The 17,620-nt window shown below is 32.2% G+C and overlaps 1 protein-coding gene across 2 annotated transcripts; it reads right to left on the reverse strand.

Moving 5' to 3' along the window:
* Positions 1–10,416: 10,416 nt before the first annotated feature.
* Positions 10,417–14,249, reverse strand: LOC140865163 (synaptotagmin-3-like). Of its 2 annotated transcripts, none has more exons than XM_073269703.1 (13): positions 14,227–14,249; positions 13,897–14,040; positions 13,149–13,247; positions 12,998–13,048; positions 12,799–12,922; positions 12,355–12,473; positions 12,142–12,243; positions 11,967–12,041; positions 11,802–11,878; positions 11,457–11,706; positions 10,961–11,332; positions 10,745–10,873; positions 10,417–10,612 (listed from the first exon to the last, which is right to left on the reverse strand). In XM_073269703.1, exons 2-13 carry the CDS (start codon positions 14,005–14,007, stop codon positions 10,484–10,486), a joined length of 1,638 nt encoding a protein of 545 aa, XP_073125804.1. In that variant the 5' UTR covers positions 14,008–14,040; positions 14,227–14,249; the 3' UTR covers positions 10,417–10,483. The 2 variants fall into 2 exon arrangements, with proteins under 2 accessions (XP_073125804.1, XP_073125805.1); XM_073269704.1 differs by lacking the exon at positions 14,227–14,249 and adding an exon at positions 14,180–14,189.
* Between the last annotated feature and the right edge of the window lie 3,371 nt (positions 14,250–17,620).

Below are 17,620 nucleotides of genomic sequence, written 5' to 3' on the forward strand. Positions count from 1 at the left end.
AAGGGTGTGACAATCCGGGAAGGTGCCTTATCAGCTCCTAAGGTCACTCTAGCTGATCCCAAAGACAAAGGGAAAGGTGTGATGATCTACACACCCAAGGCTCAACCAGCAGCTACGATAGAGCTCAATCTGATCATCTCACACGTCCTCCGCACTGTCAAGCGTCACCTACAACGCTTTGACAGATGGCATCACTCCCGCACACACCTGACTCTGGCTCAAATATTTCCTAAATGGAAATCTCTAAACGTCATTGAGCAGAAGATGCTTCTATTTGCTGATACTGAAGATATCGTGGAGGCTCTGGGAAGAAGACAGCTCATAGACTTGAAGCTTCGAGGAAGCCTGCTATCTCTGCTAATTAATGAGCGTGTCAAGAATTTCAAATCCAAGAGTCCTACCGCTGCCGATGACTTTGTGATTTTGACTGGACTACAGGATAGTCTACGTCAAATCACTCAACTACTTCAGCACTTCCAAACTCTCAACAATGTCAAAACACCAGCTTCAGCAGCCTGTTTACAAGCTTATGTGCTGGAAGGACAAGTGATGATGAAGACCTTTCTCACTCAAGATCAGGGTGAAGAAGACGTCTATGCTTTTTCTTCTTCAGATGGGATTCTGACCGATCTCATCACTGCCGACCTCTTTCAATCATCTGCTCTAAAATCGAGTGTGGCAGCCTCTTCATCGGTCGACCCCTCCTCCACCGTAGTCCAAGCAGTCACTCAACCGGAAGTAGTTGTGATTGCTCACTCCTCTCCAGTGACGACCGCTCACACCTCTCCCAGTCGTCCACAAGATGTTTTAGAAATGGTAGCACAAGAGATACCTGTCACCTCTGTGACAGAGGCTCCTTGCAGTAGTGCAGCAATAGTGCCCCCAATGGAGACGCCAAGCACTATTGTATCACCTGCATCTCCAGTACAGCAAGTGACTGATGCTGATCAAGCACATCAACCGTCTCCATCCACTGAAAAGTTTATGGAAGATCTCATTATGGATGAACCAAGTGCTGATCCTGATACTCCACCAACCATATTGGCTGCAGTCGAGACTATTACATCTCCAACTGTACCATTATTGGAGGGTCCATCATCTAGCTCTCCAGCCAGATCACCATCACTACATCATCGTGAGTCAAGCCCGGTTTCACCAAGAAATGACCAACAAGGGCAAATGCTTCAGACTGATGATTCTTTGATTGACGCCATGGCCGCAGCTCCAGATCATACCTTGATTAATAGGCTACATGAGCTCACGCAAACGGTTAGGTCCTTCTCTCAAGATATCACTAACTCCTCCTTCTCCGTTGATAATTCACGCCAGACGATGATTCGGCATTTCGAGACCGTGTCTCGAGACCTTGCTCGTATGACCACAGAGATCACTAATCATCATCGCACTCAAATCAACACGCTCTCTACCGTCTCTGAACAAGTTGTCCGATCCGAAAATCGCCTTCACAAGCAGTTGAATGATCGGATGGACACTATGCAAGCTACTCTACTTGCTCAACTCGATGCAAAGATTGACAATATGCAATCCTGCCTTGGCACTCAACTCACTGAGATCATCGTTCGACTCAACCAAGGTGATGCCAAAAAGGGGGAAGAAGAGCAACGTAGAGCAGCAGAGGCAAGAAGACGAGAAGAAGAGTCCAGAAGAAAGGAAGAAGCCGACAGAAGAAGAAGAGAAGGCGACAGGTCAGGCGATAGGTCGGGAGGAGCCAGTTGGTTCAAAAGATGAACAATCTTCACTTATCTCAGCTGCATCTCATTTTGACTTTCTTCTGTAGGTGTAATAAAAATGTTTATTGTACTTAATGAAATTCATTCTCTCAATGAAGTTCATTGTACTGCTTTCATATTGTTCTTGGGGCACTTAAGTTTTGTCATCACCAAAAAGGGGGAAATTGTTGAATCCGATATTTTGGTGATAACAAACAACAACTCATCGTATAGGAATGTGCTGCCAACCATTGTATTTCAGGAATCTACTACACCTTCTACCGGAAGCTTGTCAACCGCCTATGTCTCTCGACCGGTTGAAGTCTCAAGCCTATCGACTGGCTATCAAAACCAGCAGAGGATAAATCTATCTACCGGAAGCTTGTCAACCGCCTATGTCTCTCGACCGGTTGAAGTCTCAAGCCTATCGACTGGTTATTCAAACCAGCAGAGGACAAATATCTCTACAGGTAGAATGCCAATTGCTTATTAGGATATCTCAAGACAAGTACCTGTGACAAGATGTTCCTTGCAAAGATCTTTTATTAAAAGCAGAACCGGCGTATCAGAAGATTTGTTGACTCCTGCAATCGAGACAACAGGTTGCACCAAAATGGCAAAAACACAGAATGACTACAGATAAAGCATTCGACCGTTTATTCCAGTTTTGGACCCTGGAAGTTGTCTGCAGTGTACGATTTTCATGCAGAATCATCAATGCATTTATGAGCATTAAATGTGCATTCAATGCAGCATCAGAACGTTCAAAATAAAGACGTTGATGATTGACCTATATAAAGGGAAGATTGCTCAAGAAACAAAAGGGGGACAACGGTGAGAGACAAGCAATTCAGAAAAATCTCAATCAACTCAATCACTTGAATAATATCAGAAGTCCTCATCTGATATACTTGAGCACACTCACAAGATCATTCATCTGCTGTTCAAATAAACCCTCGCCTACAGTTCACATATCTGATCGTCAAGGATCATCCTAGGGTTTCCAAGCCTCTCGACCGCTCTACAGTCTGAGAAGCTCAACTCAACTATACTCAGTGTTGAAGAGACTTGAAGCTGCTCTGAAAGCTTCCACCAGTCTGATAAGAACTGAGAATCTTATCTGTGTAAATCTAGGAGTTTCGGATTAGGCATTGGATAAGTCCTAAGTCTGAAGTGGGTGTATTACAAGACGTTGTAATAACCAAAGTCTTCTAGTGAATTCCTTCCTAAGTGGAAGAAGGGGAGACGTAGAAGGATTAAGCCTTCGAACTTCCATAAAATCGTGCTTTAGCCTTTACTGCCATTTATCTTACATCCTGCTCATACATTGCTTTATAAACTTTGCATCACTAAAACCTCTGAACTAGTTCCGCACTATTTAAGTTGTTCAAAACGTTTTAGAAGTTGAGAAAACAGATTAAGTGAACTAAACCTTACTTGATCATTTTAAAGAAGAAGAAGAAAAGTTTCAGAGTGTATTCACCCCCCCTCTACCCTCTGAACCGATCCCAACAAGTTACAATCAACATTTTTTAGACAAACTTGTCACACACATTTTACCTAATACGATTTATCTTCATAATATGGTTTGCATACTGTGTCAATTAGATGATTAATGAATATGCATCGAAAAGTAAAGACTACAAATGTGTCTAGTTCCATCAACATTAATAAATAAATAAACTTTAAGTTACAAATTTGGGTTTCAAGAAAAAAATTTAATTTTTTTAATGATGTTTTTTTAGAGGGTAATTTTTTAATGATGTTAATCAGTTATGATAATTTTTTTAATGATGGTTTTTTAGAGGGTAATTTTTTAATGATGTTAATCAGTTATGAGAGAGAGAGAGAGTGTGTGCAATGAATGTTGTCAAAAAATTCTGTTGACTATCAAAATTGGAATATTTATTTAGTTACTTGTAAGTTGAAAAAGCTCAATACCATCATCACCTTCTTGAACAAAAAGAATTTTAGGTTATGAAAATGGGTTTTTTTTTTTAAAAATAATATAAATTTAATAAAAATTAATAAAAATATAGCAATGTAGGGAAAGTTACAAAAATAATATAATCCGGTACTTTCTGTCCCGGATTCAGCATAGATCTGTCAGATGTGACAGCTCTCTGTTCTCTGTTGAATTCGGGACAGAGATTCCCGGATTCAATTTTGTTTTTTTTTCTTTTATTTTTTATTTTTAATAGCAATGCAAGGTTTGTGGGTTGAGAAAAAAAATCGGTTGGACCTGTTCAGGGAAGCGAACTTCATTTGAGAATTGATATAGGTTTTGTTTGGAAAAAAAATGGAGTTATTAAAATTTATTTTTATAAGCATGAATGCAGATTAATGGCTATTCGTTTTTTATGTGATGTTTATATATTTAATGGATTTTATTATGATTACTATCTTATACATGATTTTTTTAATATAATTATAATATGTTTTGATCATGATTTTTAATATTGTTAAATTATTAATTTGTTGGATTTATCTTAATCACACGCTGTTGAAAGATAAGTATTATAATTTTTTTTAATATTGTATTATTGGTTGATTAAGTAAAGTAAAAAGTAAATTAATTATATTTAATAACGGTTCGATTTTTTTTTTGTGTGATTAGACTATATGAAAGTTAAATATAATTATTTTAGAGATTGATTTAATTATTTTAGGTTTGCAAATATTATTTGTTGTAGTGATTATATGTCGAATGCAATTTAAGATATATACACATTAATTGTTTAATTTAAGAACAAAATATATTATAGTACAATTAATAATATTTTATGTTAATAATTATTTTGACAAAAAAGATAGAAATTGATCATATAATTCTTAGAAAAATAATTTTGATAATTATACGTACAAAAATAAGATCTATCAACGAATTCAATTATAATCAGACAATATTTAAAAATTAATAGAACAAAACATACAACTTAAAAAAATCATAGAAAATAAATTTCAAATGTATAAAAAAAACATTTTACTAGACTCAATTCATTTTAAGAATTTTATTTTACGAAAGTAAGATCTATCGACGAGTTCAATTATAATCTAACAATGTTTAAAAAATTATTACAACAAAACAAACACGAAAAAAAATATAAAAATAAATTTAAAAGGTATAAAAATAATTTTTACTAGATTATTTTTGTTTTAAGTATTTTATAAATTTCAGAAAATAACAAATAATATAATTCATAGAAAAATATTACGATAATTATCTTGTAACTGCATACGAAAGTAAGATGTACCGAAAGATTCAATTATAATATGATAATATATAAATTTAGTAGAAGAAAAAATACAACTAAAAAAAACATCATAAAAAATTTTAAAATGTATAAAAAGAACTTTTTAATAGATTAAATTCGCTTAGTTCAGCAAAATCAACAAAAAATATAATTTTTAGCAAAATAATTTTGATAATTATCTTTTAATTACTTACGAAAGTAACATCTACCGACGAATTCAAATATAATTTGATAATATTTCAAAAATTATTAGAACCAAATATACAATATAATGTAATAAAAATTAAATATATGCATCATGTCAAAAAATTGTGTTTACCTTCAATAACTAGGAAAACTTAGTCCGAAAAATTCACGCTACTTGGGAGATCCATATACATATTAATTTTTTTAGTTGGATAGAAACTTGTTACAATTAGATTTTCACATCACATGGGTCGTCACCCTTCGGGTGCATGTGGAGGATAAGAATGAAGCCATATTACGTTTGCACATCATAAGATCTCCGGATTTAGCATAAGAATAGATCTTTCAACATAGCATACTCACTAGTAGCACAAAAACACTTATAAAATTATTTTATTAGATAATTTTATAAGATTAATAATCAATCCAATTCATCAAAAATATTATTTTTTACATCAAAAATATTAGTTCTCATTAATAGTATGGATCGAACTCTTTCATGATCCGAAAACCCACAACTTGTTCTGACAGTACACTCGTTTGGACGATGATGAACTAACACAAAAAACTCATATCCATTATTAGTCAAATCATCCGGACTTGCATATTTAAATTATTGTCAATGTTCCAAAATATTACAATGAAAACAAATATATAAAATTAAAACCAAGATAGATCGATTTCTTTAACCTCGGACAACACAGTAATTGTGCTCTCATGTTTCCCACAACGACCACGACACTGGTAGAACCATATAACAACCATGTACAATAGAACTTCCACGAATTTAACTATAATCCGATGTTTTTTTAGTTGTATGTTTTGTTCTATTAATTTTTAAATATTATCTGATTATAATTGAATTCGTTGATAGATCTTATTTTCGTACGTAGTTAAAATGTAATTATCAAAATTATTTTTCTAAGAATTATATGATCAATTTCTATCTTTTTTTGTCAAAATAATTATTAACATTAAATATTATTAATTGTACTATGATATATTTTGTTCTTAAATTAAACAATTAATGTGTATATATCTTAAATTGCATTCGACATATAATCACTACAACAAATAATATTTGCAAACCTAAAATAATTGCATCAATCTCTAAAATAATTATATTTAACTTTCAGTTAGTCTAATCACACACAAAAAAAAAAAAAAATCAAACCTTTATTAAATATAATTAATTTACTTTTTACTTAATTTACTTAATCAACCAATAATACAATATTAAAAAAATTATAATACTTATCTTTCAACAGCGTGTGATTAAGATAAATCCAACAAATTAATAATCTAACAATATTAAAAATCATGATCAAAACATATTATAATTATATTTTAAAAAATCATGTATAAGATAGTAATCATAACAAAATACATTAAATATATAAACATCACATAAAAAAACAAATAGCCATTAATCTGCATTCATGCTTATAAAAATAAATTTTAATAACTCCAATTTTTTCCAAACAAAACCTATATCAATTCTCAAATGAAGTTCGCTTCCCGGAGCAGGTCCAGCCGATTTTTTTTCTCAACCCACAAACCTTGCATTGCTATTAAAAATAAAAAATAAAAAGAAAAAAGAAAACAAAATTGAATCCGGTAATCTCTGTCCCGAATTCAACAGAAAACAAAGACCTGTCAGATCTGACAGCTCTCTGCTGAATCCGGGACAGGGAGTCCCGGATTATATTATTTCTGTAACTTTCCCTACATTGCTATATTTTTATTAATTTTTATTAAATTTATATTATTTTTTAAAAAAAACCATGAAAATGACTCAATATGAGACCTAATTATGACCACAAATTTTGAACATATGATTTCGTATTTGAGATTGTTCTGATTTCAATAATAATAATAATAATAATGATGATAATGATAAAAATAAGGCAGAACTAGAATCAAATCGTTTTGATATGAATTTGTTTTTTTAAAAACATAAAAAATAAATTCTGACTGTTTTGATTTCGATTTGATTACCACTCGAGTCGAGTTGAGTTAATTTGAATGTTTTTTTTAAAAACTCTTACAATCAAGGAGAAAATAATGGTTTTACACGTAAGATAATCACAATAATCGTATAATTCAATCAAATAAACACGTATAGTTAGTTTGTCAACTTTAGTAACATAAATCAAAGTCTCATATTTTCACCAGATTATTTTCTTAATTATTTTAGTAGCAGTAGAGACAAGAATCTCACGAAATCACATGCCTAAATAAGTAGTCAACAATAATAAAAGAAAATCTCCCAAGTCCAAGAATAAACACATTGGGTAGGTTTACAAATTAAATATGTCATCAATTGCGGCAGAAATAGTCAACATTTGGGTACTCGAGGCTCTCTTTGCTCCTTCCCACGAGCAAATCATAAAAAAAAAAAATTAATTAATTAAACAGTAAATTACCAAGAAAACCACCAACTCCGATGTCAAATGCATATTATATTATTTTCATTAAAAAATGCATATCATAATCCTTCAAAAAGAAAAATGTATACTCCAATATTACATGTGCGTGCGCGCTTTATTATGTGGAATTTATAGTTTAAATTAAATATTTAGTATATTTTCATTTTTTATTTCTAATTATATAATTAAAAAGGTTGTGACTTTGGCTTTATTTTCTATATTGTTAAATTTTAATTTTAATATGATATATTTTGTTTATTTTAGTTTTTGACTTTTGTTATTTTTCCCCGACGTGATATGAAATCAACCAGCATGCTATCAATATGGTATTTTACATGTGAACAATATCACGTCAACAACACTTTGAAAAAAAATTGAAATTGAAAAAATTGAAAAACAAGATTAATATTGAAATTTGACATCATTGATGATCGAAATCACAAACAAATATGCGTTACATAACAAAAAAGATTGCACTTTTCCCAGTTATTTCAATAGTATTTGTTTAATACCACATACGCTACATTTTTCTTGTTAAAAAAACTATAGATGGACAATAATTCTCACACACACACATATTTTGTGTTTTTATTTACTCTTTTTTGTTATATTTTCAAATTATTTTTCCAAACGCAACAAGACGAAGATTAGTCTTAGGTAGTGTTTTGGAGGGCTTTTAGGAAGCACTTCTCAGCTTCTTCTTCACAAAATTTCAAAATTTTGTGAATGAGAAGCTGAAAAGTGCTTCCTAAAAACTCTTCAAAACAATACCTTAAAATAGTTGTTATTCATGATATGCATTCAACATGCCATCGTAATTGATTTTTCTTTCATCTTGCTTCGGAACATCAGAAAGCCAAATTCATACGATAAGTATAAAAAATATTAGGTCAAATAAATACATCTTGCCGCTGACACACGCACGTATTATATGATAAACTATTCAAGCCCAGCAAAATTTTAGATTACCTTCATTTTTAATTTCGAGTTATATAAATTAAAAAATCCTTTGCGACTACTTTTTGGTGTACATTTGATAAATTAAGTTAGTTAGGTAAATTGTGATGAATAGGTTATGTGTCACATGTTCATTCGTTATTCAAAAAGATGTTGATAGGAGAAATCAATCTCACGAATTTGAAATCATTTTGTCAACATATTAAACTTTAGCAAAAACTCTTGCGAGACTAGTATTACGAAAAAATATCCGTTAGACCATCTTTCAATTAACATTATAATAGTTATTTGGGAGATCCGTGAGACAGACTAACGTTACTCATATTTAAAATAAAAAGTAAGACTTTTAATAATAAAATAATATTTTTAATGGATTATTCAAATAAAAGACCCGTCTCTCAAAATTAACCAATGAAATCATCTCACATTAGATTTTATGTCAATAGTTTTTTTAATGTCAGATTTTATGTCAATAGTTAATATTATGCATTTTGAGTTATTTTAAATGGAACCAGTTGAAATTCGAATCTTAAAAAATAAAAATAGAGCATCCAAAAAACAGAAAAAAAGAAAACGAGGGTAGACTAAATCTTATATTTTTCTGATAAAAAATCAAACTCACGTGTGCCCGCAAACGGCTAACATTTGCCCACAATATTGTTGACTTTGTAACATTAATACAATAGTTTAAATATTTTCGAAAACAATAGTTTAAACTTTAAATCATTTTTTAAAAAAAGAAATTGTTAATTTTTTTTAAAGAAGGAATAGCTTAAATATTTTTAGAGGGAGTAAAATAAATCTTTTTTTTTTAAATTTTAAAAAACTAGAGAAGAAACCAAAGGTGTGAACGCCGATTTTATTTTATTTTTATGATGATGAATCTCGAATATGTTATCTTTTTATGTGCGTTGGACTTGGAAATACATACAGATTAACATAATAGCACAAATCTCGCTGGTTAGATAATCCATCTGGCGAGCGAGATGCTCATTTTATTGAATTTAAAATATGTTTCTTTATCCAATTCATAGAGTCCCATGTTTGTAAAAAATTGCCTTGTAGTGTTCAATCATGGATGATATATTTTTATAATTATTTTTTTTTTAAAAAATGGAGCAAGTGTGGTTCATTCTTCCCACTTTATTTCACTTTAATTTAGTTCCCAAAAGACAACCTTTTAAAAGGAAAAATTCCCAATCTTTTTAAGGTGGAAATAAAGTTCATTGTCCCTCAAAGAGAATCAGCTAGTAGCCAAGAAAGTAACTCCTTTTCATTTCAAACCTCTTTTTGAGGCCCAATCAAAATTTATCCTACTTAATAATAACATAAAGCTTTTTATAATTTCGAGACATTTCACACTGTCGATAACATTGCTAATCAATTTTTTTATATATTTAAACTTTATAATATAATATACCGCATATAATATTTCATTATATATGAATAATAAAGGTTCATTAAAAGTGGGAATTTTTCGATGATTCCATTTGTTGGTGATATTGGATTCCACTATGACCATCTTAAATTTGCCTCATTTTTTGGGCCAAGTCAACTAAAAAGAGAACCTTTTCTCGATAATTTCTTTCCCAAACAACTAAACAACCACCCCCCTTATTTATTTATTTTGAATATATGCTTACAGAATCAAATTCTAGAAAAGATATTCTCAACTTTCATACGATATTATGGAAAATTTAATTTTTGTTTCTCAAATTTCATTTGTTCATATAATCTTAATTCGTTGCATATGATTCATCCTCTAGATTCATCATGAATAATGTTCATTTTCCTTGATAAAAATTCTTAAATTTTTGTTGAAGTGTTGGTATGTTCCAGCTACTACTGTGATAAAGAAACAAAGTAGTGATAAATTATGTGATTTTTTGGGGAAAAAAATCCGAAAAAAATTTCTTGTGTGATTCTCTCATATAGTTTTCCAACGTAATTCGACATGTATAACTCCATTCTTCGAATCTATCAAATGATATTTTTGGTTGATACGTCCGTTGCGTACGACGTCGGAGAGGTTGATGTCAACATGTCCTAAAGATTCCTATAATATGTGATAAATGCATAGTTAGCAAGAAAATATGAGACTAACATATCTGAAGTAGTTTGCAAAACTTAAGATTTGTAAGATGGAAATCATAGGAATTTGGTAAATAATCATCTGAGATTCGAATACCTTCGAATGTAAGCTGATGCCGGTGCGCTTGCTCATGACTTTGATATGTATCTTCTCTTCCAAAGGAGGTTCTTCAAGTAAGAACTGGAACTCTTCGTCCCACGCAGGATTACGAGTTCTCTTAATCATCTAGGCAACAGCAAATTTCTCAACCGAAAGCGTAAATGATTGGTAGCCAGGTGTAAAAGAGGGACTTGAAAAGCAATGGAAGTTCACCTTTGATTTCTTTGTTTCCCCTCGAAATATTATCAACACGTATGGATTGTTGTGGCGCGACCCTTCTACGTCATGTGCGGCTTGGACTGTGAGTAGAAGCAAGCCTGCTCCGCTCGGGCTTCCATTACCAGATGCCCCATCAGTTATACTATCTTTTCTACCATATCCTTCAAGAATCTCACTAAAACTACGAAGATCTTCTCTAAAAGGAGCATATGTAAGCTCGAGTACGATTTGCCCTCGTTGCTTCTTGTTGTGAGGAGCAGATATACTAGTATCTTTCAGCAAGTCGAGTGTTGCTTCCGTTGGCACATTTGGCGTTAGTAGTTTCAGAGGATACAGTTGAGTCCCCAATCTATCGTGAGCACCAACCTGTTAAAAACGCCGAAACAAGAGAAAGTAGTAGGAAATACAAACTTAGTTTCCATGATCCAAAACCAGCCATTTGAGGCGTTAGACGTCAATGTTACACGAGGTAATTAAGGTATAAACCAACCTTGTCCCAGTCGTAGACGTTAATGTGAAGCATTTGAGATTGAGGGTCTTTCACGGCCAGTTTGAATTCCTCGTTCCACTCGGGATTCAGAGTTTTCTTTATGACAGTAGTTTTTTTAGCCGGTAGCTTCTCTCCAGTTAGGCTTAGCTTGACATAAGGATCTGATAATCCGAGTAAATCCATCTTCAAAAGCTTCACTGCACGTATGACTTTCACGTGCAAAATTCCGACTGGTTTCTTTATCGCTACCCTGTATATCGAAGGCCAAACATGTAATGTTGAAGAATTTATAAACTTTTAAGAGAAAATCATGAGAAGTTTGGCAATGTGAAGTAAGTGACCGACGTAGAAGCATCGAGGACTGGTATATCACAAGACTTGGGCCAGAGGTAAATATTTGAAACTTCTTTTTTAATCCTCTCCTGCCAATAGAAAACTATGGATGATTGCATAGCCAATGAAAATCCAAGTCTCCAAACCTTAAAGATATACGGCTCGTGTCAATGATACCTGAACATATCGATAGAGCCCAGGAATGGACATGATGTCTCCACCCAACACATTTATTCCAAAGTCGATGCATGGCTGAACTCAAATATTGATTATAAAGGAGAAAATGAGCCTTTCCATTTAACAGCGTTGAAATAAGCAAAGGAATGTTCAACATTCAGAGCATTCAAACTACCTTTTCCATCAAAGATGCAACAATATTTGCAAAGCATGGAATTGTAGGCACGAGCGGCTTAAGTGTTACCCGTGGTGCAGCAAATACTTGTAAATCCACAAACTTTCAAGAAATGATATCAAAATGTTTCAATGTAGCATAAAATACCTTTACAAAAGTTCTAAGAACGCAGTTTCTTTTGTTGTCAAGGAGCATTGACTGAGTTTAACTTACCTGAATTGGCACTCGAATGGACGAAATAGTTAATACGACGACTATATTTGGATTGCCAGCCCATCTAATCGCTGGTTCCATAACCAATTCCCTCTCATTTGTCTCAACGACTTTGAGACCTGTCAATAAAGAACCTCTGTATCAGATATCAGGTTTTAGAACCACGCTCTGCATTAGCTTTTGGACTCGACTTGATCAAGTACGAGAGCAAGAACTAAGTCTTCATCACAACAAAATCCAACACTTAAAAAGAAATTTTCAAACAATGAAATGGTTTATTTGGACTATTAATCCTTATGAAAATAGTTCAATATGATTCCAACACTGGTTTCCCATGATCGAAAAAATCAAGGTACATGTCCAAACATTACAAAATTTACTCTTCTAGCCAATGGTCTTGTTTTTAGGACAGTGACTGAGGAGATATAAGAAGAATAAGCTTACCATGTATGGTGGGTGGAAGGTGTCCAAGGCTAAGATTCTCGAACTCGATCGACTCTATCTTAAATTTCCCGATATACTCTGTAAATATGGGCTCTGCCGAGCTTCTAATTATTTTACAAATAGCCTGTACATCATAGTTTAGATAAAAAAAGATTTTCTGGTTGAAGCATCAGAAGGTTCGGAGATGGGAAAAAAAAACCTTGTCAAGAAAGGGCCACATATCAGACAAAAATTTGTTCAAACAGTCAACCTGCATATGACAAAAACTTTGTCACAACATCAGAAGACATACAAAACAAGGCCAACTTCGTCACACACACTCAAAATGAAATGGAAAACTGAATACTCACTCGATCAAAATCGGGACTTTTCACCCACAGAGGAATTTCAGGCATAAGATCTTCCAATGACGCTGTATCGAGCTCACATAGTGGCCTGATTTCCGGATCCTAACGTCAACATTTACACACTCATGATCTCATTTCATACTTCAAACAACCAAATGCATCTCTAGTATATTCTTTCGAGGGGCATTATCCTTAAAATTTCTTTGAATAGCCAATCGAAAATCGATCGAACCAATTAAGAAAGAACTTTACAACAGCCAAGATAGAGACGTGTGTGGGAAACGCTTCAAATTTTTTATTTTTTGAAAAAAGTAAAATTCAATCAAAGCAAGTTTTTTATGATAATAAATATCAATAATAAAAGTAGCCCCCAAGAAAATAGGGTCGGGTATGCTCACATTTATTAATGCCATTTCTGGTAGAATTTACTATCACATTGAGCATGATCTACAGATAATTAACCTTTATTTGCATCACAACATAATAGATTATGAACTTGAACAATGATCAAACTCTCTTCTTTACCAAAAGAGATAAAATTTCCAGTTTTGCCATAAACTAGTGCTTTTCCAGTAAAACAAAAATCACAGTAATGAATCAGAGCATTACAATTCTAATATATAAAAACAAAAAAAACATGGGTTTGAATAAAAACTGGTTACTCTTTGACAAATAAATTCAAACCCAATAATTTATTTTTTTTAAAGAAATTGACAGTAGTAAAGCAAGAAGCAAAATCAAACAAGATTACCTCGACATCTCTGGGTTCAGAATAAATAAAAAGATAAAACCCAATCAAGAAACCGAGAGGAAGCCCAATCCCAAAACCAAGAATTCCCAGTAAACTGCTCAGTAATCCCATCTGGTTTCTTCCTTCAACTTCGAAAAATGACGCCTCCTCGATCGTACATAAAACGTAAAAAAAAAAATTCAAACGAAAAAGGACGAAAAATACAGGTAGGAAACGAGAGAAGGGGGCATGGGAAAAGCAAGAAAAAGAATGAGAATCAGCGAATAATAGTGAAGAGGATTACGATGATGCTATTAATTGACAAGGAGAGCGACTTAGTTTGAAAGTTACCAAGGGACTCAACTGAAACCGCCAAAAGGCAGAACACCACTTCAAATACTCTGTCCAAGAGGAAAAAATAAAATATTGGCATACGAATTAGTATGAAAAATGTTATACCTATGTATACAGTTACACACCATTATATTTTTTTTACTTTTTTTATAATTTCAAATACGACGTGTAATTTGTGCGTTGGTCCAAAAATGCGATTATTGTAGGTTGTTTTTCAATTAAATTATTTTTAACTTAAGAATAACAACAATGTATTATATATTGGAAATTATATATTAAAATTAGATTGAAAATTATTGTGATGGTAAAGTGATGATATTTTAATTTTTGATTATGTAATGGATGACATATTTATTTTTGGATATTTCTCAATTGAGGATCTATAAATATACCTCAACATTTGTGAAAAAATAACATAAGTTTAGAGAAAAGATTTTATAAGTGTTTGATTTGATATATATTTTGAGTTTTAGAGTTTTTAGTTTTTACCATAAATTTTTACTTTTCACAACACGTTATCAGCACGATCGCTCGAAGGTTCTATATAATTTCCGATGATCCAAAACAGAAAGAGAAGACAAAAATATTTAACAAGTAAGTATATTTATTTTATTGTTTATTTATTTGCTGTGTATATATTTAATATATAATATCATGTTATTATCAGACATTATAAAAAAAATAAGTTTTTTAAAAAAACTTGTTATAAATCCTGGGACGATGTTAAGACGACATCCCACAGTCCCAGTAAGGGATATGACAAGTATAAAAGCCTCTAAGGTTTTTAAATAATAACGTGATATGATTATACATTATTGCTTATATAATTTTATTGTGTAATTATATTTGTATAATTTCATGTTATTATATATGAGGCTGTCTATGACACCGACCTTATAATAACGTGATATGATTATACATTACTGCTTATATAATTTTATTGTCTAATTATATTTGTATAATTTCATGTTATTATATAAGAGGCTGTCTATGACACTGACCTTATAATAACGTGATATGATATATATTTATTATGTATATATACTAACTATATCAATATATAATTTCATGTTATTATATAAGAGGTTGTCTAGGACACTGACCTTATAATAACGTGATATGATATATATTTTATTGCGTATATTTAATTATGATTATCATTATATGCATCACATGATTATCACAAATTTTTATTCAACACATACTCGATTTTTTTCTTACCCCCAACGGTAACAAACGACTAGTTTTTGCCCTATAAATATGTTCACTCAAACTCATTTTCAATCACACCAAATTCACTCTTTCTCTCAAAATAATTTCTCCTCGATTTTTCGAAGAAGAAGATGATGGCATTTATAAGGCTATTTTTCATAACGACTATGATCTTCATGCTCACGAGTCTTGTACTCACCAGCGATTTTCCACCACATACTTTTTCTCTATTTGTACACACAATTGTAATCTTCGTTATTCCATTATTTTGTATTGTCGTAATAATAAAAATTAACTAATAAAATGCATTGTTATTTTTCTAGTACCACCATGTCAAATTTGGCAAAGATTGAATTTGTTGCGCTCGATATCACTGGAAAGAATTATATGCCATGGACTCTCGATATAGAGATGCATCTTGAATCATTGGGTCTAAATGATACCATCAAAGAAAATAATATATCATCCTCACAAGAAAAGGAAAAATCTATGATTTTCTTACGTAGACATCTTGATGAAGGATTGAAATGTGAGTATCTCACAGAAAAAAACCCAATGATTTTATGGAAAGGGCTGAAAGAAAGATTTGAGCATATAAGGAAAGTTATACTCCCGACCGTCCGTGATGAATGGAATACATTGAGATTCCAAAACTTTAAAAAAGTCAGTTATTACAATTCTGCGATGTATCGAATAGTCTCGCAATTGAAATTTTGTGGGCATGTTGTTACTGAGATGGAAATACTTGAAATTTTTTTTTCCACATTCCACGCATCAAATATAACTCTACAACAACAATATAGAGTGCGTGGATTTTCGAGATATTCTGAACTCATCGCATGTCTTCTTGTGGCGAAAAGAACAACGAATTGTTAGTAAGAAATCATCAATCCCGACCCACTGGTTCAACGGCATTTCCAGAAGCAAATGTCGTAATTAAAAATGAAAACCAAAATCAAAGGCATAAACAATATTTTGGTCGTGGACGAGGTCGAGAAAGTGTGCGTGGACGTGGACGTAAAAATTATCGCGGTCGTGGTCGTGGTCGTGGTCGTGGCCGTGGATATGAAAATAATCGAGATAGTTATTTCAATAACTCATCTCAAAAGAACGTCACGAACCACCCACCAAAAAGGTAGCATGAAAATACGAGTGAAAATGAAAATCACTCAAAAAGATCTGAGAGTGTTTGTTATAGATGTGGCACTCCAGGACATTGGTCACATATTTGTCGAACCCCTAAGCACCTATGTAAGCTCTATAAAGAATCGACAAAGAGGAAAGAAAAAGAGACCAATTTTATTGAAAATAGTGACCATTTAATTGGTTCAACTAGTTTTAATGCTGCAGATTTTTTGAATGATTTCGAAGACATTGATTAAAAGATTGGTGGGACTAGATTGTAACAAATTTGTATTTTTCATGCATTCTTGTATTATAAAGCATGTTATATTTTGCATTTGTATTGTACTTAATTTTTCTTTATTGCATTTTTGTGAAGTTTGATATGGAAAATGCTATGAGCAAACATGGAAATAATATCATGGAAATTTGCATACCGGATAGTGGTACAACGCACACTATTCTGCGAGATGAAAAATATTTCATGGAAATAAAACCATCAAAAACAATGGTGAATACCATATCAGGTCCTGTAGACTTGATTGAAGGTTGTGGTAAAACACCATTTTTGTTACCAAATGGTACAAAATTTCGGATAAATGATGCTTTATATTCACCACAATCGAAAAGAAATTTGTTGAGTTTTAATGACATATATTCTCATGGATATGATACTGAGACGATAACTGATGAAAATAAAAAATATATGTGCCTTACCACATATAAATCAGGAAAGAAATATGTGGTTGAAAAATTATCAATGCTCCCTACTGGATTGCATTATACACATATAAGGTCAATCGAATCAAATATGGTGGTTAATAATTCTTCAATATTAACCAATTGGCATGATCGATTGGAACATCCTGGTTCAATAATGATGCGAAGAATTATTGAAAATACACATGGTCATCAATTGAAAGACCGGAAGATCTTTCAGAATAATAAGTTTCAATGTAAGCATGTTCTCTTAGAAAACTTATTATAAGACCATCACCAGCTAAAATCCAAACAGAATCCCTCATATTTCTTGAACGTATTCAGGGAGATATTTGTG

Source organism: Henckelia pumila, chromosome 4, assembly GCF_033568475.1.
Source record: "Henckelia pumila isolate YLH828 chromosome 4, ASM3356847v2, whole genome shotgun sequence".
Lineage (NCBI taxonomy): Eukaryota > Viridiplantae > Streptophyta > Magnoliopsida > Lamiales > Gesneriaceae > Henckelia > Henckelia pumila.

What these genes read in the sequence shown, in the direction of transcription:
- LOC140865163 (XM_073269703.1), bottom strand. Translation starts at nt 14,007, where the DNA reads ATGGGATTACTGAGCAGTTTACTGGGAATTCTTGGTTTTGGGATTGGG. An exon ending in AAAGTCCCGATTTTGATCGA is followed by an intron (nt 13,049 to 13,148) that starts GTGAGTATTCAG and finishes TGTCATATGCAG; the next exon opens with GTTGACTGTTTGAACAAATT. An exon ending in TGTGGCCCTTTCTTGACAAG is followed by an intron (nt 12,923 to 12,997) that starts GTTTTTTTTTCC and finishes TATGATGTACAG; the next exon opens with GCTATTTGTAAAATAATTAG.